Source organism: Meles meles, chromosome 7, assembly GCF_922984935.1.
Source record: "Meles meles chromosome 7, mMelMel3.1 paternal haplotype, whole genome shotgun sequence".
NCBI lineage: Eukaryota > Metazoa > Chordata > Mammalia > Carnivora > Mustelidae > Meles > Meles meles.
Genome location: NC_060072.1, coordinates 11,903,413 through 11,925,644, shown reverse-complemented (window position 1 = coordinate 11,925,644; position 22,232 = coordinate 11,903,413). Strand labels below are relative to the sequence as shown.

Genomic DNA, 22,232 nt, shown 5'->3' with positions numbered 1-22,232 from the left:
GACTTCTGGAGCTTCGGTGGGGGGGGGGGGGGTCACTGAGGGGCAGGTGAGGCCTGGGTAGAAGGGCCGGCAGGACCCCACAGTTAGGAGCACTGAACCTGGGCGGCCAGGAGCCAGGGGGACACAGTGACAGGGGCAGTGAGGCAGGAAGGTCAAGTGGCCGGACGGGGAGGCGGGCAGCCAGGATCCAGGAGAGCACGAAGGCTGAGAGGGGGGCAGCAGCGGGAGCATCAACACCAGCTCCTGCCAAGCCTGGAGGAATCCGCAGAGGCTCTTGGGCCGCGCCCGCCTTGGGCCTCATGTACCCCAAGGCTCCACGGGACCCTGAGGGCCCTCCGTCCAGGGTGCGCTTTGCCTCCTCTTCCCACCAACTTTCAAAGTCAAATCCCAGGGGGAGGTTCTGAGCCTCAGGAAGAGGGAACCGGGGATCCCCCCCAAATCAACACACAGAGGCCAAAGAATGGTGTTTCTCTCTTTTATTTAAAAACAGTGCTTCATTACCGTTTGCAAAGGCAGAGGCGGCGCTCCTCCTCCTTCGCTTAGAGTTTATAAAAGCCAGCAACATGATCAATAATTTATACACATGGATAGTAATACAAAAAAAAAAATAAGGAATAAAAGCTAAAGATCTAACTACTCCGACCTTCACAATTCCAGCTACTTGATAATAATAGGAGTAACCCAATGAATACTGTATGGTCTGAAAGCTACTATACAATATGGTTCTTAATGAGAAGGGGAGGGAGTTAGAGACTGTCACAAAGCCCCGGGGTGCTTCTCTGGGGTTTGCAGGGAAACAGGACCCTGGGCAAGCAGCTCGGGTGTCCTAGGAAGTGACTCTGGGGGTGGGGGGTGGGGAGAGAAGGCGAGGTGGTTACACAAGCATCCCACGTGATGCCCCCACGCCCCAAAGGTACCTGTTTCGCCATGGCAGTGGGAGGGGGCCGGGGAAGCTGCATGTCGCATGTCGGGATGGTCCAGTCCCTGCCATGGGGAGTGGGGAGAAGAGGAGAGGTTCTGTGGCGTTTTTAGCCTTGCAGAGAGTCGGACTGAAAAGCTCAGAGACGCGGGGAGGCCAGCCTGTCAGGGACAAGGCAACCCCACCAGCCCCGTCCGCACTTCGCAGCCCCGGCTGACGTGTGTCAAGCCCCAGGTTTGCTCCAGCCATTCACAAAGCAGAATTATAACACAAGATAAAAAAACAATTCATATCCCTTAGGGTAAAAAAGAGGATCAATTCATCACTCGATATATAATACAGCCGAAATGAGCTGCCCAAACAAGCACACACACACGAAAATACTGTGAACAGAAAAACACGAGAAAATGGCTAAGCTGGGAGTCTCGACGGGGTATAGACGTTGCTTAAAGCACTTATCAGTCCCCAGAAAAACCAAACCAAAAGTCACTTTTTAAAAAAAATTCAAAACCGCACGTACCCCTGGGGACCCGGCGTCGGTAACCGGGGCCAGGGGGTGGGGGGAGGAAAGAGGACCGGCGGTCCCTTTCCGCCCCGCATGTGACCGCGAGCCCGAGCGGACCGGGCCCCACGAGGGCAGTCTCCTTAAAGGCAAGGCTTGCGTTTTGGCTGATGAGCGGCTCTCTCGGTTACCAGTCCCTGCCAACCAGCACTATCATGGCTGAGTTGATCTACCGTTTTCCTGAGTAAACTGTTCACTGGCTACAGTCCGGGTAACAGGGAGGAGAACAGCTCCTACAGCCAACTTGGGTAACTTGAGAGATCCCCCGCGCCCTCGGCTCCCCATTCCTAGAGCATCTGATTCAGGAACTGGAGACCAGGCCGCAGCCTGGGCCGAAAGCCTTATCTGAAAGGCGGGTGCCCGGACTCGACCATGCTCACTACACCGGGGCGGGGGGGCGGGGTGCGCTGGCTGAGGACACCCGGCGCCCACCTGGGGAGGGCCCTGCTCCATGCTCTAGCTCCTGGATGGCTATTGCCTGGGTGATCAGTAAAGCAAGTACAGAGGAAGTACATAGGAAAAGGGAAAGGGAGGGAAGAGGCTTCTGGACAGTAACATTACAAAAAAAAAAAAAAAAGAAGAAGAAGAAAGAAAGAAAGAAAAATAGTGTTTTACGTAACAGAACCAAGTCTCACTGGTGTGTACTACAGATGGCCAGACATTTTCAAGAGCGTGACAGAACAAAAACACACAGATTTACGTCTGATGTTCACCTCACCCACTATTCTTTCTTCCTATCTTAAAACAGTGCAAACAGGTAACGTATGCTTTTTAAAACACCACTATCCCTTCCCCACCCCGAAGTCCCTTTCTTCCTCTCACTGCGGTGGGGGTGGAGACCTGCAATTCTGCAAATGTCACTGTGCTAGAGGTTGCAAGCCCCAGAGGAGGCCGGACTGGGCGAGAGGGGAGGGCGCGAGCCGTTTCCCTCCCCGCTCCTGGCCAGGGCGCCTCCCAGAGGGGCCCCCACTGGGCCCCGCTGTCCTGTCCCAGGGAAGGGGGGTTATGAAGCCCTTCTGGCAGACCCTCAGGGCGGCTTCAATCCCGAGTTTAGGACGTCCCTCCCACCGGGGAGCTAAGTGACTGGCGAAGGGGGTAGTGCTCACCTACGTGTCTGCGAAGTCGGTAGGAACAGGAACGGGAACCTAAAGAGCGAGCGGTTCAGCCCCTGAGGAGTTTGACTTTTGAGGAAAAGCTGCTACCCCTGGTTTCTACTGAATAATCTCCACTAGCTCCCCTTGAACTAAGAGGTGGGCCCCAGACCCCTTCTTTTTCAAGGAAAAATAACATTGGCTCAATCCCACCCGTGGCTGTCGGAGGATGGTGGTGATGGCAAGTCTGGGAAAACCTGAGAGCCTTAAAAACGGTGAGTCGCAATGGCTGAGCGGGGTTCGCGGGAGCGAACACGAAGGATTCCGGAGAAGACCGAAGGTTAGCTCTCTGGGCTGAAAGAGGGTTAGGAGATAAAGGTTTGCACTGGCGGTCTCCTTACAGGAGGCCGGCTTCTAGCAGTAAGACGCTAAGTATGGAAGTCCATGTCGTGAGCTACAGTAAAGCTGTGGAAATCATCCACGTGCTGTGACTCAGCATCAGCGTTTTTTGGAAGCGTCAACCAGCATCCTCTAATGACCCACAGATGCCAAACTCTCTTCCGCCTGTTTCCTAGTCCAATGGGAACCAGAGCCGGGAGCGGACAAGCACTGGTGCTTCGAGGAACCTGCCTCCGGTGAAGCTGGCTGTGCGGAGTCTCCGAGCTCAAAGGGAGACGGGGAGGCCGCTGCGCTCTCATCTGGGCGCTCACAAGAGCTCCTACTCTCGGTGCTGATGCGGAAGAGCAGAGGCCCTCGAGCGAAAAGTCTGCTTTGCCTCCCTTAGAAAAAGGAGCTGGAGGAAGCCGTGTTACGACCATCCCTGCAAATGCAGCAGAGCGCACAGAGCTTGCCTGCCGAGTCCTCAGCCAGAACCAGCTGAACTGAAATGCAGTAAAGGCAGCCCAAGCTCGAGCTTCTGCCTCTTTTAAAAGTGGGAGCTGCCTTCTCTACCTTGCCCACCATCCTTGTCTCTTTCTTGGAAAAAAGAACAGAAAATTACTAAATTCATTCCCCTATTCTCCTCCCCTGCTACAGACACAACCATTTAAAATTTGGCCTTGTCTCCACTGCGCGGTGGCTTGCCATTTCTGCGAATGGCCCCTATTTGAACATGACATGAAATTTCTCTTTCTTTAGTGAGTAAAAGCTCTCCCTCAAAACAAAAGCAAAAGAAAAGACAAAAAAATCCTCCCTGCCCCCATTCCCTAGAACAGTGAAAGCCCCACATCCCATACCCCTTCCTCTAACTAAAATATTTATATACATACAACAAAAATTGTCTTAACAGCAACGAACCAAACTTTGGCTTGGGGAGGGGAACCCATAAAAATGGCCAATGGCCCAGGGCAGTTTGATGTCCCCTAGTCCATGCATTCCTCCCCAGCATCAGTAAGATTGCATCGAGGCCTCTAGCTTCCTTGATGTCTCCCCTCATTTCAGGGACAGCCTCTCCCCCAGTCATCGGCAGAGAGAGAGGGGGAGAAGGCATGTACTTTACACGACAGGCCAGTCCCTCCCGGATCGATCACTCTGCTTACAAAGAATGCTTGATGCTGTCATAGGTCAGTCATTTTAATTCAGGGACATGAATCAGTTATCAGTCAAGAACATGTGTGGAGGCAGGAGTAAAAAAACAAAACAAAACAAAACAACAAAACAAATGGAAAACAAACCCATAACAAACCGGAAGCTCCATGTCTCTGAATTACTCCCTTTAGCAGCTATCCCTTGGGTGAGAGGTCACCCTAGTACCAATGTGAATAGACCAGGGAGCCAAACAGACCGTGCTTTTCTGTTTTCTAATGCCTTCGTTTCGGAAATGCTGCAGGACCCTTGCCTTTATCGCTGACAGCTAGTGGCTAGAAGAGAAACGCCTTCTCCTCTACTTTGTCTATATGCATGAAGTCAAAGCCGGGGGGGCCGCAGGAGTGACTCGCCACAGTGGCCACCACACGACTCTTTCTGGCAACTGAGATCCTTGCCAGGTCACACCCTCTTTCCACTAGGGGAGGGGAGGAACCCCGGGGGCTCTGGATTTGTGTCCTGTAGTGTTCATGTATGCCAAGGGGTCAAGTGCTCGGCTGGATGTCTTTGGAGGATAATGAGGAGCCAGGTGGAGAGGCCATGGGAGCTCAAGACCATGGACAGAGAAGTGGCTCACAGAATGCTCTGGAAGATGGAAATTCCTATGGCTTTGGAGCTAGTTAGTACAAAGTACCTCTGCCTGCCCTTACATGCCCTGATCACCACAAACTTCCAGGGACAACCGCCCCAGGACTCGGTGCTTCACATTTTGCCAACACTCTTCGCATGCTTCATACCCTGTACTGACCTCCTGATGCCAGAGAAAGCACAGGAACATCAGAGCCATGCCGGACATCATCCGAGATCCCTTTTCCTTGCCCTCTTTACTGGCTCCCAACACTTCGTACTTCTAACCCTCCAGCCGAGAAATGTGGTCGCTGGCTATTTATTCTCCCGTCCCTGGGTCCTAAATTCCTGACTCTTGAGGACTCGGGAGCAGTGAGTTCATAGAAGGATAGATGAGCTAAGCTGTGGTTCAGAGAAAGGGGAAGAAGCCCAGCAGGAATGCTAGGATCTCAGGAAAGAAGAGAATGGTCTTTTTCACACTCCAGAGTTCATTCTGAGATCAGTTTCCTAATGAGGTGTTTATTAGCCACAGTCTGAGAGCATGTTTGGAAATATTAATACTATAATTCCAAAGACGATGCCAACTGACTCAGGCTGTGCAGGTAAGATGATTGTAAAAAGGATGGAGAAGACAGGAGGGAAGAGGAGAGGAAAGTGTCCTTTTAATCCTCTTGCTTTGCAAGCACAAATTCCTGTCGTCTATCAGCATGTGGATTCCAGCCACAGCCAATCAGAACTGCCTGCCGAAGACCAGAAACTCAGAAGACTAGAAGAACATCCTGTTGCAGAAAGATCTCCTCCACGTGTGCTCGCCCCCACCCAGCCACTCAGCACCGCATACACTTTGGTAGCTCTGTCTGCTGATTTCTGATCACATGCATTCATCAGCTCCTAGGGTCTCCCCTTCCTCATCAACTGCCTCTTCCGTGATTGACAGAATAAGCTAAGCACGGACATACAGACATGGAAATGCATTATTTTTTTTTTTTTTACCACAGTTAAAAAAAAAAAGAAAATAAAAAGAAAAAAATGCACAATCTTTGGAACAAAAGAATTAAAGGCAGAAATGTAAAGGAAAAATACATATTCAAAGAACATAGTGAGGTATAAAAAAGTATTCTCTTTTTTTGTGTTTTTGTGTTTGTTTGTTTGTTTTCCTCTTCATCTCGCTATAGAGTTCCTCTACTAGGAAATATTGCAATAGCCAGGCCTCGCGGACCGGGGGGCGGTCCCGTCTGCAGGGTCTCACGTCACTTCAGTAAGGGGCAAATCGGCTGTAGCCACCTCGGTATAAACTCGCCTGCAGTGATTAAAGACATAAAAATAATTAAAGATTGAGGAGAGAAGCACGGAAAATGAAGGAAAATGTCCTGAAAAGGGAGTTAGAAGCAACTGGTAAGACGCTACCTAGGGCAGCGGAGCCAGGAAACCGACTTCTGCCTCTAAGATGCCCAAGCCGGAGCCCAGAACGCTTACTGAGGACCTGACAGTCTCAAGAGAGTACGGCAATGCTTTGTTCCATTATTTACAGCCATCGGCACAGAAGGGAAACTCAATACAGTTTAAAACCAGCTCTGTAAATAATGTGATGCTTAAAAGCACGAGAGTGTTTGTTTACCTCGATCACATCACAACCGTGACCTGAAGCAGCTAGCTGGTTTCACCTTCGTCCATGTTACCTGTCCGTGGAGAAGAGGCTCCTCTGAGCACCAGCGGTCACGGCCCATGTCTGAGCCGGGGCTGGATTTAAACCGGAGTCAACTTCCAACTCATCCTAGCTCCTCTATAATCTAGAATATATGCCAGCTAGGCTGCCTGTGGACATACCTGAATTTATTTCTATCTGTCTCTCTGGAGCTTTAACTGGGCTTTGTTCCTTTATCAGGATCGGACTTGTTATCTTTCTGGCATATAAAATCTCAGGAACTTCCGTCACCAGCTTTATTCTGTCCGTCTCTACCTCAATTCCACACCTCCACTCCCTTAGGGCCCTGTTACTTCCTCCCACAAATCTTCCTATCAGCGGAAACTGAGTGTGAGAAATGACGGGTTCTCTCATATCCCTCCAAGTCTTGAATTTCACTTCTCACTCTGCCTCCCCGTCACACACCTCCGTCCGCGTTCCCAGGCTGCCGCCCAGCAGACAACATTAGGAGTGTTGCTGTGGAACCACAGGCTGCACAGGCTGTAGCCTGGAGGCCTCCAGAAATACGGCCGTGAGGATTCCGGTTCGACTGGAGGGGACTGGGAGTGGCAGTGGGGAGTTATTCTAGATGAGCTCTCTGGACCTTTCCTACAACGTCCAGGAAAAGACCCTATTTTGCCACAAATGTTACTGATAAAAAAATGTCAGGCATTCACTGGGTGATTTCTAGCACCAGCTGCCAGGAGGCTCAGGAACGGCAGGGACAGCCTTTGGTATCGGCATCTGCGACTAATGTCCATGTTCTGAAAAGCTCAGTGTGAAAGCTGGAAAGCCTGGTGCCCCTACATCTTCCCTAATACCCATCAATGAAACAGCCACAGGCAGGCACCCGACAGCAGAGCCAGTAGAAAGCGTCAACCTGCTCCTTTCCTTCTCTCCCAAATGATGCCGGGACTCAGGGAAGACCACTCCTTCCTCTCAGCCCTTAACCAGGCCAAGCGGCTCACACTACGACACCCAGAGAAAGAAGGCGATGTGAACCTTCCAGACAGTCCTCTGTGGCTTCAGGACTTTGGCAACAGAAGAAGGGCCGGATTTATCACCGCTTTAGATCTTTTGGAATCTGCAGGTACAAGTTAAAAGGAGTCAAACGGTTAAGAAACAAAGGGCACGCGTGATACTCACCACAGCGCCAACTCCATAGCTAGCGGCAGGGGCCAGGGCATGGTAGGGGTCGGCTGTGTACACCCTGCCATAACTGGAAAGAAGAAATGCAATCAGAGAGATCAAGCCCCGGCGGCGCTCCTCAAGCATGAGAGGGTTTACTGTGCTAGACACTTGTGGGGAACTCGGGGCCTGGGACTTTACTGGGAAACCTTCTCCTTCTCCTCCCAAATGTGCTAACTGGGAAGAATTCTCAAGGACCTCTATAAACCCGGGAAGGAAGCAGTTGGGGGTGAGAAAGAGGGGGAGTGGGGTCACGGCCAGGAAAGGGACAAGGAGAATAAGCAGGAGCACGGGAGTGGCCTCCGGCCCACGGAAACCCTGTGCGGGGGCCCATGCGGGCAGCCCCGCGGGCAGTGGGGACAGGAGGGTGCGGGCGGCACGTACCCATCGCTGTAGGCGGCGGCGGCGGCGGCGGCAGCTGTGGCCGCGGTCGCAGTGGCGGGCTGGGCGTATCTGTAGGCCGCGTATCCGCCCTACAGGAGAGAAGAGAACTGACTTTACAGATACCTCTCCCCCCCACCCCGGGGCCGGCCGAACACACACCCGCCCACACGCAGACGTACGCGCACAGTGACACGGGGACAGACACGAACACAGACACACACGTGGGAGGAGAATGTTTCAAACTGCCTCGGTCTGCATGTCATCGTTCCTCTGGCACAGAACGGAGCTCCGCCCGGCGCAGGGATGCGCTTTCCGATCCGGGACGGTAGCAGAAGTAAACTCTCCCCGTAGGACCCGGTCTCCGATTTAAGAAACGAAGGCAGGATTCCGGATCCATCTTTCTCCACAGCCTTGGCTGGGCTTTCAACAGGGCAAGCATCTGCAGGGAGCTGGGGGACTCTACCGGACGGGGAATGTAAATTACAGAACTAGGACACACTAAATCTGCACGTGTTAACTTGAGGCTCTCCCGCGGCTTTACTGCCCAGTAACTAACTGCGGAGATCACGGTAGGTAGTGGAAAGGTCCTCTACAGGGCTGGGCTCCTCAGGCCTCGCACGTTTGCCGAGAGGCTAAGATAACCAGGCAACATGGAGAAGGCAAACCCAGTGCAGATCAGGGGCGGCAAACTTCGATCTGTGAGCCGACGCAGCCTGCCACCTGCTTCTGGACGCAGGTGTGAAGAGACCGTCCGGGCTCCAAAGCCGAAAATATTCACCACTTGGCCCTTCAGAGACAAAGCCTGCCAGCTCCGATCTACACTTCAGACTCAGACAAATGACATTACAAACGGCCGAGGACCCTGCAGTAGGACTCACCTAGGGGAGGAAGCCCTCCTTCCACGCCCTGGGCATTTAACTGCATTTATTCTCCTCTCCCAAAAGATTCGGAGACTCTGACGCTCCTGTCTCATAGCAGGCTCTGGAGCTGTTCTGGAGCTGTTCTGCCAACGGGCCCAATCTCCTCTCAGGCCTGGAGACTTTCAGACTCCCACATCCTGTTTCTTCCCCTCAGTTTAGGGGAACCAAACACCCCCAAAGGTGTCCTCCCATTCAGTATTTCGAAGATAATCACAACAGTGAGTGCCACATGAAACAGGTTATTTTAAAAAGTGGCGAGCCCTATGGTTTCCTCTTCTTTGCCCTTCTAGAATTTATCTATTTCATCTAAACCTAATTCAGCGGCGAATTTTTATGACTCTCTTCTCGCTATCAGATGTAACCATGTTCAGCTGGTGCACTCAGACTACAGCCTTTCACTCGCGCTCTCTCAAGTGGACACACCGCCTTAGCGGGGAACAGGGCCTCCCGCTCCCTAGACGGACGCCGCGTGACGCCAGCCCACGGAGAGGCAGACGTACACTGAGTGGCCCTCACTGAACATCAGGAGTCATGCACTACTCCTCTTTCTTCTTCAAGTGAATCACTCGGAGAAGTAAACGTTTCTTTCTCAATTACATATTCGTCCACAGATACCCATATAATAAATCAGAAGATTCTAATTAATATTACCGAACACTGACAATGAGATGGTGGCCTTCTACCATGGCAAGAAGCACCCTCGGGGCTGTGTGGTCAGCACGTTCGCTTTGACATCCAGCCAGGTGTACGGGAAAGGGCAGGCCAGGCTAGTTTGGGCAAAGCTACACACCCCGGGCTGTCATATCCCCTGCTGTAGCCGTGTCTGTAACTGGATCTACCTACACAGACACACGGTGTACGTGAACTAAAGGGTCTCTTTACCTTATTCCTTTTTTAAGCTTCTAAGGAGGACATAAAGCAGGAAAACCATCTGTTAAAGCAACAGGCTAATCTTTATAGTTGAAATTTTGAGCTTTAAATGAACCTTTAAAGGCTCAATTCTTCATTATAACTACAGAGGATTCCTCTAAGTTTAGGACTGAAGTTTGCTGGTGTGAAGTCTACAGCTGGGCTGATTTTAGTAAAACTTCCTGTAAACAAGGGCAATGTGGAGGGCAAGCAGTACGTGGTTTGTCTCCTTCGCGTTCCTTCAAGCACCAAAATGATCTTTAAAAATTTAAAAAGGCAAGGCAATAAAAGCAGTTAAAGCCCAATTTATGTTTACCTGAGCAAAACATTTAAAAAAAACTGAAGTTCTATGCCATAGGGCAGAGTCTACATTCTCATTAAGGGATTCTGAGGTTCAAAAGCACTGACCCGACTCTCAGAAAGTCTCAGTAAAGTCGGAGACACTGGGGATTCTGTCTACTCACGGCTCTGAGCGGTAGGGCACTAATTCTGGAAGAAGAGGTTCTGAATGACAGAGAGAACCACTTCCCCTCTCCTTCCTTGGCCTGGAAGAAGCCACCAGAACGGCAATGGTTTGGGGGTAATGTTACAGTTAACCAGAACAATTCAAAATGGATCAGACTGTGGGAAAGAGGCTTCCTTCCACACCAGGAGGAGACGGGGAGAGTCTATCTGCCACAGTCTCCTTCTGCTATAAGTGAACTCAGACTTTGGAGTCTGAATGTGATGAGGTTCTTTTCTATTTAAATTCAGGAAAATGGAACGGGGATGCAAATAATCTTATTGCCAACAAAAGGCCTGAGAAGCATATTAGCATTAAGAAAAACTACACTAATTTTTTTTTAAAAGCTGATATTTCAATGACTACTCTCCTAATTACTTTACAACGGGGCTACAAGGAGGCCCTTTAAAGGAGGGGGGCAGATAACAGTCTAATACACTAATTTGCTCATTCATCGGTGACTGTCCCCAAATTAGAAAAGTTAAATTGTGTAACATGGATTTACTTCTCTCAGATACGGTCTCACCAGAGCATCTCTGCTGCTGCTTTAAACAAAAGATATCAAAAACTGAGAGACAAAGAAAATTCGGATGTGTACTTCGACTCCGATTTTGGAGTGCATCAAGCTTCCCGGCCGAGAAATGTTTTTTTTTTTCCCCTCCAAATTTTACCTCTGCTAGCAAGTCTGAAATTTTTTACAGAACATGAGAACAAAGTGCAGTTTGAAACACCAAGGTTTTCATTACTGTTTCTTAAGTTTTTCCAAAAGAACAAGGGAGTCGGGAAGGGAGTAGGAGAGACAGGGTTCAGGCGTGGGGGGGGGGTATGGCGCCACATTTATTAATCACATTAAAAACTAAGCATGCCAACATCTGGAGCTAAAACAACCAGCAAAATCACCACGTTCAGACTCGTATCGGCTAACTCTATCTATCCCAGCATTCTCTTGGGACAGCGGTTTGCCCTAGGCTCTACCACAAGCTCGGTGAAGTACACAGCCTCAATTACTAGAGCGTGCAGCCACAACCACCTGCCATTACGGAAACAGTCAGTCACCACTTGAGTTAACATTCCAGACCCTAACGACTGGCCCTCCCCAGCCCAAAGAAATAGTCAAGGTCGCCCGCCCTCGCCCTGGCCCACACCACAATGTTAATAATTATAACAAGCAGTAACCCATCTGTTATATCAGAGAAGGGAACAGAGACTCCACTGAGAGATTTAGAGTGAGATGTTAACATGTCTTCAGCTGACTGCACAAACAAACAAACAAAAAAAAAAAAGAGGAGAAATAATTCATTTGGAGATATGAAGTCATGAAATAGCTGATGTGTATTGCTTTTAACCATGCACTGATGCAAAACTGAAGCAACCATTAAGAATAAAAATTAAAAAGGACATATGTATTTACACACAATCAGACCTGTTGGATCTGAAGCAGTTTGCAGACTCTATCTGTGTGTGATTTGAAATAAAACAAAAAATGGGGATTAGCATGGCCGCGGCACACCCTAGTGTAGGAGGGCACACACGGACCGCTTTTTGGAACCCTGAGGGCTGGATCCACTTGGCATGGCTGAGCCTGGTCCAAACACACATGTGCCCCTTTACAGGATTACTTTCTTATTCCTTTTGTAATTCACTGTGAATGCCTCTGGTGTGTTCCCAAAAGGGGCAGCCAGATACTCTATAACTCCCCTATGCGCCCTTCCTGACCCCGCGAGCTTGGGTGCTGGCCCTCGGGCAGCAGCCATCCATTCTGACCCAGGGTTCTTCAGACGTAGTTCCTGGGCTTAAGCAGTCTGTCTTTCCACATATCCGTGACACATCCCTGCCTTCCGCTTCCAGCTCTTTCCCGGGAAAGCATGGTTACCTTTAAGATCCTTAGTTGTTCAAGTCTCAGCTCTCCAGGATCCATCAACACCTGCTAGGGATTCTCTCCTCTACTCTGAACTGGTTTTATCATTTAATTAACTTCATAATGTTGCCACACTGACCGCAGGACTTTTCTAAAACAGTTCTGTTTTAACCAGAAGAAAACGGAAGGGCTCTACATATCTACCTCTCCCGTACCTGACCTTCATCTGCACTGTCCATTGGCATGATCTCACACGGGCAGAAATTCCCCTTGAGTTCAACCTAGCCATTAATTTTATTATATTTTGGTTTCAGATTTACATTAAAACAGGACTTTGGTGAGCATGTGATGTCAAGACACCTTCTTTCTACCTGGAAGACAGTGACATTATGTGACACTGAGGAGAAGAGTATTTCAAGACCAGCAGACAACACGAAAGCTTGTTCTCTGCATGTGGTGTGCAGATTTATAGAACGAGGGGCGTGGGGGTGGGTGGGTGTAGAGAAAGGCAGGTGTGGTGCTTAAAGTCACTACGGGGGGTAGAGATCTAGCCCAAGGAGCTTGGGTTGAGTTGTGTCTCTGGGCATCACTTTATCTGACCCTCCCCGATTCTGACCCCTTCCTTCTCTCGCCTCCTCCCTACTCCAGCTGAGGGCCACTGCTGTAGATGGACCCTGCAGAAGGGGCTCTTAGGTCACTGTTCTTCTGTGGCAATATGGCACCCGGATTAACTGTGAGTTAACACAGATGTGAATACCAACACCTGTAATAATGAGAATATTGTTGCTGTTTTTGACAGTGACCTATCTACTTTGGAAAGTAGATATGAGAAGGTCTTAAAGAGAAGTATTTAAATCTTATTTTATTATTATTTAAAATTGGGGTGAAGGGAAGAAATGGTTATGATTAACTTCTTATCTTCCACTTATGACTTCCATGCTAGATGAGAGATGATCTTTCATGAATCAAACCTCTCAAATACCCCACTATTTCACATCTCCCCAGATTAGTTCATCTCCCAAATCTCGCTGGGTAGGCACAGTAAGAAACTGGCCAAACTGGGACAGGCTGTCTGCGGTTCTCCTTCCCTAGCCGCCCAGCTGTCGGCAAACCTAACAACGCACCATTATCCAAATGAACCCACTGACCTTGTTCTAAGGAGAAAGGCAAAGAGGGCAAGGGGAATACAAGTTTCAAGTTTTAGAGTCCCAGTGGGTCTAGATTTTTCGGCAACTTCAAACTTAGGGAACGGCACGGTCCAATCACTACTGTGGTCTCAGTGTGGGGTCCAACTGGGGATTCAGGACTCCTGCCCCGCATAGACTCGACTTCCTCCCTTTCCTCATTTCTTTCACGGGGGCGGGAAGATACCCCCACCTGCTAAGATCTGCAAGTAGAAAAGCCCAGTTTGAACACCGTGGATAAATGCGATTGACAAACTGAAAGAGGCGGCAGTGATGGGACAGTGCACAGCACCCGCCTGGCGCGGGCGGCGGCAAGGGGACAGCAGCACTTAATTTCGGGGGAGTTGCTGTCGCGCACAGAACTTGACGGTGCGCGGCTGGGGTGGCAGGGCCTAGATCACACGCTCACAAGTCTCGGTTGTCCAAAAAAGCCTCTGTTCCCATCTCTAACGTGGAGCTGGAATGGTTAGTATAGTTCAATCTGTTCACTGCAATCCACAATCTGATTGATTGGCAGGTCACACTGGCGCTCCTACCTGAGGTATTTTAGCGCTAATGATTGGTTCCTGTAAGACTATTCTATAACAGAACACAGGAAGAGCAGTTCAAAAAACACAGCTGTGGAAGGAAAACAATCATACAAAAAGCCCGCTAAGGGGCCCACCAGCCTTTTCTTTCCTTTGGATGCAAGCATGCTTTTCACAGGGTAAGAATTAGGAGCGGGTTGTTATCCCTCTAAAACGTGAATTAGGGTGGACCCTGCCTTTTCGACTGGTCAAGAAAAAAGAGGGGCGGGGAGGACTCATGATCTCTCTGCTACAGTCAAGCCTTCTCCCTGGGGTCTCTTTACAAACTGTGGGCACAACTGCCAGATCAGGCCTCCCGAGAGGAAAGTGCCACGGGAGAAACAGGAAGGAAGCAAATGGCCAGCAGGGATTACGGACTAACAACAGAACAGGGAAAGAGGGTTATAAAAACAAAAAAACAAACCAAAAAAACCAAAAAACCAACTCCACAATTAACAGCCTAAATTAGAATAATGTAAGACAAAACGGGCAGCTTCAACTCTTTTCCCCCATGATGTTCCTTCAAGCTCTGGTTCGGTGCACTCCGGGGAGAGGAAAAACCCTTCACTCGTCCTATCGCTCATCTGTTATTTCCAAGGAAACAAGGGCTCCGTGTATATGGACAGATCTCCACAGGTGGCAAAATGTACAGAGTGAAGCAGAACAGACTCAAGGAAACAGTGTGTGTGTGTGTGTGTGTGTGTGTGTGTGTGTGTGTGTGTGTGTGTAAAAGAAGCATCCCTTGCTCCCTCACAGCTGGAAGTGGGAATACCAAGTTCCCCGAGCCTCAGTCCTGTGAGCCCCCGCTCAGCGGCGGCCCCACTGTGCAGTCTCGTCTTCCCCGCACGGGGTCAGATCTGGCACTTGGAGCAACTTTAAGATAGGAACTAAGAAAGGACGATAACATTATGATTAATTCTTTTTGTTAAGAAAGCACCACTGGTCAAACAAGTATTTCAGCAAGGTCACTAAATTATCTCTGTTTAGCTTCATAAGGTGATTTGGTCAGATTTAAAAAAATTTTTTTTCAAGAGTATTTTCTCAGTAAGCACAGAAAAATCATCTCTCTCTTAATAAAATCATACTGTGAATAAGGAAATGAGAGAACTATAAGCAAATATTTGATGGGTTCACTTAAGGTGGAAGTAGGCAAATCTTTATAAGGTAGCAGTAAGCCATACTTTAAAAAAAAAATCCCCAAAGAAAACATTAGAGAGAGAGAGAAAAAAAAAAAAACAAACGCCTTTGACTTAAGTTATAATTCCAGTGGAAAAGCATGCTCTTATAGATCAGATTTCAGGAAAACACTTTAAATAACATAAAGATGAGTTTCATGAGAATATGGGTACTAATGTATATGGGAGAATGTACATGCTAAGATCATATGCAAATACATATATCTAGAAGTGTCATTTGGTATAAAAGGAGGAGTATTTCCCCAACCCTCAAGTTTCACTGTGAGCCCAGGGGAAAAAAAAAATGTATCTTTCATTACTTATTGAAAACCATCTGAGGAAAGATGTGGATTTTAATTAAAGCACTGAGAGAGATAATGAAATATGAATTGAGTTTTGTGCTTGGCTATAAAATAATTGATGTAATCTGGGAAAGTCACAATCTCTAAGAAATGTGTACAACGAAGAGAGAGGGTTGGACCAATTCACGGCTAAGACTCCTTTAATCATTTGTTAAACTAAGGCAAACTTTGAAGGTCTGCTCCAAAGAGGACAGGTGTGTCCAGTCACCTACAGTAACCCAGAGGACTGCTTAATCCTATCTGTACTTCCTCCAACACACAGAACCTCTAAGTATATTCTGAAAGTGCATTAGTTTTCTGATTGCAGAGAAACTCTGGCAGAAATTTGTGGGAACAGCTCACTGCGGAGGTATATGCCCTTACTGATTTGGGGAGCTGAGGGCGGAGAAAGCATTTCTGGACAATTCTAACCTATGCCCAAGGAATAACTTCACGCTGACAAATTTTCCTTAAGAAAGTGTTCATGACTTGGGTGGTTAGACTAAGCTTGCATTCAGAAACAGATCATCTGGAGAGGTCTTAATAAAAGATTTCAAAGCTCGCAAATTTTTGGATTCTTTGTCAGTCAAGTCACTTTGTCCACATTTGTAATAATTTGTGACAAACCAATCATGATATCACAAGACAGTTTCAGGAATGGGTAATAATGGTGTTAACATGGCTGGTAGAAACAACAGATCCTAGGTGACAGTCAAATGTTCGTAAGAAGAGTCTAGGTTGCTAATTACGCCACTCACTTCCCTCTAGATGGCTCTCAAGAAAATGACCTGCCAGTTGTGGACCTTTTTGATAAAGCAAGGCTGGACGCACTGAGTGTCTGGTTTCCTGTCTTTATCCCCATTCTTCACGGGCATTAGCTCCTTCCACCCCTTTCACAGGGTAACGCTCTAATTATATAAAACAGGAAAACATGTAGTTCAAAAACCTTACTACCATCTACGTAAATCAAAGTTCCAGTGATCTAAAGAGGGTTATGGAATGAGAAGAAAAGCAGAAAAGAGAGAGAGTTGGTTTAAGCTAATATAACTATCCTGTTATTTATGTATGCACATGACACGACAGTAATAAAAGACTTTAAACCTGCTGATCATCTCGCAAATAAATCACTGAGACACAGAACATCTGTGGGTCTAGGGAAGGGAAAAGAATATGTCCAGTAGACTGACTCTAGCAATGATCAGGAAACCCAAAGGCTCAGTTTTTGCACCCAGGGGCAAGCGCAGTGGCAGAGAAGCATGCTTGCATTCTTAAATATATAAATATATATATATATATATCCACAAGGAAAAAGAAAATAAAAATTAAACAAATTATATGTAAAAAAACAAACAAAAAAAACCAAACCAAACCAAATCAAAGAAACAGAAAAAAAAAGGCTGGCTTGTCAGGGAATGGGTCGAGAAGGCCCCGGTGTGTGTACTTACATAGAGGTCAGCACCGTAAAATCCGTCCTGGTAAACCACACTGCAGAAAATCCACACAAAAACAAAAACAAAAAACAAAAGAACAGAAACACATTCCGGTTATTGAGGACGGCGGCATGCACATGCGCTCTACACAGGCAGGTGATGTATGAATATGGAACCGGGGCTGGGGGCCCAGCGCATCGGTGGGAGGACCGTGCGGGTGCGCGTGCACGTTATGCAGCTCCAGGACGTGCGAGGAGGGGGAGGAGCGCACCACTGCAAGGGACACCTGGATACTTGATCGTTGCAGGAAGTATACAACCATAAAAGGCATTCCCACAGGGCCCAAGAGAACTATCAGAAATCTGCTGGATGAGAAACAGCCAGTTTTCATACCCGGAGTTTTTGTTTTGTTCTGTTTTTTTTTTCCATAAAGCTTGCCCTAGGAGGACATTTTTCCTGAGTTTCAAAATGATTGCATGGGTATGGGGTAGGGCACGGAGAGATTGCAGGGTATGGAGCACGGAGAGAGGGATCTAACGTGAAAAAAATGAACCCAAAGAATTCCATCAGGGCAGGATCTGTATGCAGAGTATGCTTCAAAATTATGTTTAGTAATTTGTTTTCAGTTTCCTAGAAGTATGAACATTTTTTTTCTGATATCCATACATCACCTGCTTTTTTACCCTGCACATTAGACATGCGATAAGATTTGGCTGATCACACAAGCATGCAAAGTATTATTATTCAGCATTTTAAGAACCAATGCAACACCTCAGAAAAACAAGTCAATCAATTCTGACCAAAGTAAACAGAGAAATGTAATTAAAAAAAAAAACACAACCAAAAATACCCACAATGCATTGCTTTCACAAGCAGAGATAATGAGCTAAAGGTTAAGGTGATTGGTCCAAGGTCCAAGAATTGAAAGGTGCAGTGGGGATCCCAGATAGTAACAATATAATCCAGAGCGGGAAGGAGAGGAACTGGAAGATTTTAAGGGTTCTTTTTTGACCATAAGCATATTCATGGAACTCTGAAAAACAGAACTGATAACTGAGGTTCTGGGCATGACCAAGGATCATCCTGTTTTATTTAAAAGGTAACACTGAGAAAGTAGCTGATTAGGAACAGAAGGGTTTATTTGCCTGTTTAGAGAAATGAATCTGTATCAAACAGAATATATGAATTTTTGTTTGCTTGATTTTTAAAATCCTGGACAACACTAAACTATTATAATCACAGGTTTCAAGCCTTTTGAGGTATTCTTCTGCATATAGACTTTCCCCAAAACATTATTTTGGGACCAAAAGACATGGAACAGCAGTAGGGATAAAAGGTAAGACTTTCTTCTTCACCTTGTTAAATCAAGATTTGGATATTTTAAGTGAGAAGATCTGTTTATTGTTTATTCAACTAAGAAAGCTGGATAATTTTCACCACTATCTTCTCTGCTGTAATAAGTAAACTAGGGTGAAGTCTTTAAATCATATTTTTAACTTGAATATTTTTTGCAGATAGCTGGAAAGCTTCCGAATTCTATTTACAATGATATTTTGTTGGGCTTACAGGACAGTATGGCCACACTTTGCAGTGGCCCCAATACACTGCGCCTTTGCATCGCACAACAGGAGGACTGAACCCGTCTGTGATGCTCATTTAGCTACTACGTTTTGTTCTTTTTCATAGTTTCCAATTGCTGTTAAAGCCTGATATCAGAAAGTGATCTGCCTTTCAACTGCATTTGAGTCAAAAAGACACTTGTTCTGACAGAATGGAAAGCACTGAAGCCAAGTGGTAATTAATTAACCTTCATCTATTTCAGTAAGGCACACAGGCAAAGATTTCAAACATCTCTTCTACAAAGAAGAGTGGTGGCATTAAAAACATGAATGAAGTTTACCCTAAGTTGCATCACTCACTGGGAATATTCACCTAAATTCTAGAAGAATTCTAATATTCCCTGTATGCCACAAGGAGGCTAGAACATAATGATTAATGATGAAATTAGTTTACTAAGCTGAAAAGCAATTTTAGGCCATTCCCCATATAATACTGGACTTATTCCTTGCCATCTTCCATGTAAATCGGTGGTTTAGTTAATAAAAAAGAAAACATGGGAAATCAGTGTTCAATGTAATGCACAGAGATTGGTATGATCAGACATAAAGATAAAATATCTTTGCGCGAACACAATCCTGACACAGACTTGGCAGAGAATGGGTTCTCAAGTTTGGCCAATATGTTGAAATGAGGTACATCGAATAGGAACGAATCCAACCGTTTTTATAAAGTAACTCAGGGAGATTACAAAATAAAGAAGTCCCATGTTTCTGGTGAGTGGGAGGTATCGCTTTGCAAGCATGACAGTCAACGGTCTTGGACTGAAATGGAAGGCGCTTCATGAGCAATTTTCCTGGTGTGCAGAACTTCCAAAAGGTTTGTTTTTATATTTTACTGTGAGTATTTCTTGATGAAATCATACTGCATCTTTATTCACTTCTTTAAAGAGATGTCAGAGGTTGAAGGTCAGAGGTCAAGTTGAGAGCAGAAAGAATAAAATTAAAAGCAAGTCATGGCAGAAGATGGAGATGATGGAATGCATGGGAGTTAAACATCTATAAACTGCAAACAAAAGTTTATTTCTAAAGCAGTTCCCTTCCTGCAGCTTCTGGAGCCTGTCCATTTCAACATGCATACTTGTCTAATAAAACTGCTCTAATTCTGTGCCACGGAGGACCCCTAATGGCGTGTCCACTTGGTCTATGGATGAATGCTACGTTCGTATACCTCAAAGCCAATTTTGCTGTCAGAAAAGGACCTACGAAGGAGGCTCTTCCCCTTTGAGTTTTAACTAAGTAGCAGTGAAGAGGCTCCTCCGCCCCTGAGTTTGCTCCTCAGGAAGAATATGGGACAAAACCTGTCAGAGGCAGAGAAAAGATGAAGAACGCAAACGTCACCTCTCTGAGGAAAGGAAAGTCCTTGGTACAACTAACTTGTTGAAGTCCACTCTTTATAAAAATAGACATTTTAGGCTGACACTGAGAAACAACTAAAAACAAAACCTGCCATCTTCGCTCCTTCTCCCCCATTCGACAGCCAAGGATTGATTTGTTGCTATGGAATCAGTCCACTGCGGGAGACAGCCTCCACACCAAATTCAAAGGGTGAAGGACGCTCAGCTCCATTAGTTGTTTTACCATCATTCAGAAGCCAACTGTGGTTTAATTCTTCCTACTTCTCCCTTTCTCCCTGGATTCAATTGGACTTGGTTCATCTTTGAATTAACCTCTTTTAATCCGTTTCCTACAAAGAAAGCAAATCCATTGTGGGTAGCTAGCTCTGCTGCTCACCACCCAGGCAGTGAAACCAAAAGGGAGGGCGATGTGGTAGCCTCAGCCCCAACACAGGGTGGCGGTAAGGGGGTGAGCACAGCAGAGGCGGTCTCGTACTACGGTCTTGAGCTCCTAGTTTGGTTCTCTGCAGTAGTGTTAATCCGCATTCGTGCGATGCTGAGTGAACTCCATGCCAACACACTGCTAGTAAACACAAGACAGTTCTGGCTGCTGTCTTAAGCCACTACCACGAGGGCTTAAGGTGGCCAAAATGAAGATTTATATAACGAATTGGTATTACGTTACATTCTGATCATGGTATGTTTTGGTTCTTGCCATCTAATCCATTAATGTACAAATATTCATAGAATGTCTACGATGTGGCACGGCGACATCCCAGAAGTTTTGAGAGGGCCATGGTATTCTTTTCTGTCCAGCTGCTTATTTTGGAGTCTCATGCTTACCCTGGATAGGCGGGAATGGCTGTTGGAGGTACCGCTCGGACCGCACCGTATACCGTCCGCCCTCTGCCCCTCAGATGGGCTCCTCTGAAAGCGGCCGCCGTGGTGGCTGCAGTCGGGTAAGGGAAGCCAGGAACTAAAGGGAGACCCAAAATATGACAGGAATGTCAACTTGCATTCAGTCGCAGGAGGTACAATCCCAACTTGCTTTGAACCACCTCCAGGAAAGGTTGAAAGATACATGCCCCATCTTTCCTGAGAAAGAAACGGAGAGAGCCAATACGCAAAGCCAATGAGGCGCGCTCCGCTCGTCACCCGTCTTGAGTGAGTCCACTCTGTGCCTTCTCAGTTCTGGCGTTTACACGTGATGAGAAACAGGCCCAGCAGCTCTGAGAACTACTGCCATCCTAAGGGATGAGACTTTTCACTTCTGTGGGCCGTTTCCATGGATTGACATGAACTCTCTAACTGGCCAATTATTAATCTTGTCTTCACATGTTATTATGCCCATTATAGTAATTATTCTTTGTAAGAATAGTCTTTTGTGTTTGTACATGGTGCCAACCTCCGAGGCACACAATAATCTTTAGACGTTACATTAGTCCACTTTGTTCTTTTATCTAAAATGCTTTAACCCAGAAATGTAAGGGGAGAGGGAACCGACTTCTCCCCTGTAATCTTGTGGCCCTTAGGGAGGTAGGCAGTTTCTAAAGGTCTATTTTAAATATGTTATCCTTTGGAAAGCACACAGAAACGTTTATTCCATGTTCGCTGAACTCGTTTTAATTATACCTTTCACTGGAGCAAAATGGCTCAGATCAGAATGACTTCAGCGGTATCGACAGAGCGGAGAAGAACCATTAATTCTGGAGGTGCTTCTAAATGATACTCTAGAGAGGGCCCAAGGCAGACTTGCACAGGACGTAATATATCCCACAAGCACCTATTGCTTTGGTTTTCTTTAAAATCAAGTGCAGATTAAAATGTTCTACCCATGTCCTCACCCGCCCCGACCTCTCCCAAGTATTTAAGCTTCATGACAATCTTAGTATCTTAGATTCTAACACAGGTTAAGGAGGACGGGGCACTGTGACAGCATTTAACTCTCTCTTGAGAAGGTCTCCTCTTCAGTTACAGATTATACTTGAGGAAGAAAAAAAGACTAGCACACAGCACTGTTTACTCCCAACAGTCAAAATCCATGCCAGGCCAACATAGGCTACTTACTGATTAAAGGAATGTAAGTGTTAATACCCCCTCTTCCCGACAGGGGCACTGCTGCATCATTGCCTAGGGACACGTCTGCTTGAAAGCTGGATGCTGATTGCATTTAAGAAAAATGAAAAAATGCAAAAAGATTACAAAGGAATAGTAGACTGAAAAACAACAGATGTTACAGGTAACTAGCATAACCAGAAAAACGAACGAGCTTCTACCTGCATATAACTCAGGGCCATATACAGCTCCAACGACGGGGCTTAATTTCCAACCTGGAATGGAAGAGAGAACAGTAAGCGCCTAAGACTACGTGAGGAACACAGGGCAGAGGGGTGAGGAGGGCACGTGCGAGCTGCC

General features: G+C 46.9%; 1 protein-coding gene across 14 annotated transcripts in view; it reads right to left on the bottom strand.

The window, feature by feature from the left end:
* Positions 1-4,128: 4,128 nt before the first annotated feature.
* RBFOX2 (RNA binding fox-1 homolog 2) overlaps positions 4,129-22,232 on the bottom strand; it is a 272,185-nt gene continuing 254,081 nt past the window's right edge. For 8 of the 14 annotated variants that reach the window (XM_046012669.1, XM_046012668.1, XM_046012662.1 and 5 more), the window contains 7 exons: positions 22,094-22,147; positions 21,885-21,977; positions 20,661-20,805; positions 16,880-16,919; positions 7,980-8,068; positions 7,554-7,626; positions 4,129-6,023 (listed from right to left, as the gene is read on the bottom strand). In XM_046012669.1, the coding sequence (XP_045868625.1) occupies positions 5,979-6,023; positions 7,554-7,626; positions 7,980-8,068; positions 16,880-16,919; positions 20,661-20,805; positions 21,885-21,977; positions 22,094-22,147 (539 nt within the window). In that variant the 3' untranslated portion in view covers positions 4,129-5,978. The remainder of the gene's footprint in view (positions 6,024-7,553; positions 7,627-7,979; positions 8,069-16,879; positions 16,920-20,660; positions 20,806-21,884; positions 21,978-22,093; positions 22,148-22,232) is intronic. The other 6 variants (XM_046012671.1, XM_046012670.1, XM_046012664.1 and 3 more) reach the window with 3 other exon arrangements.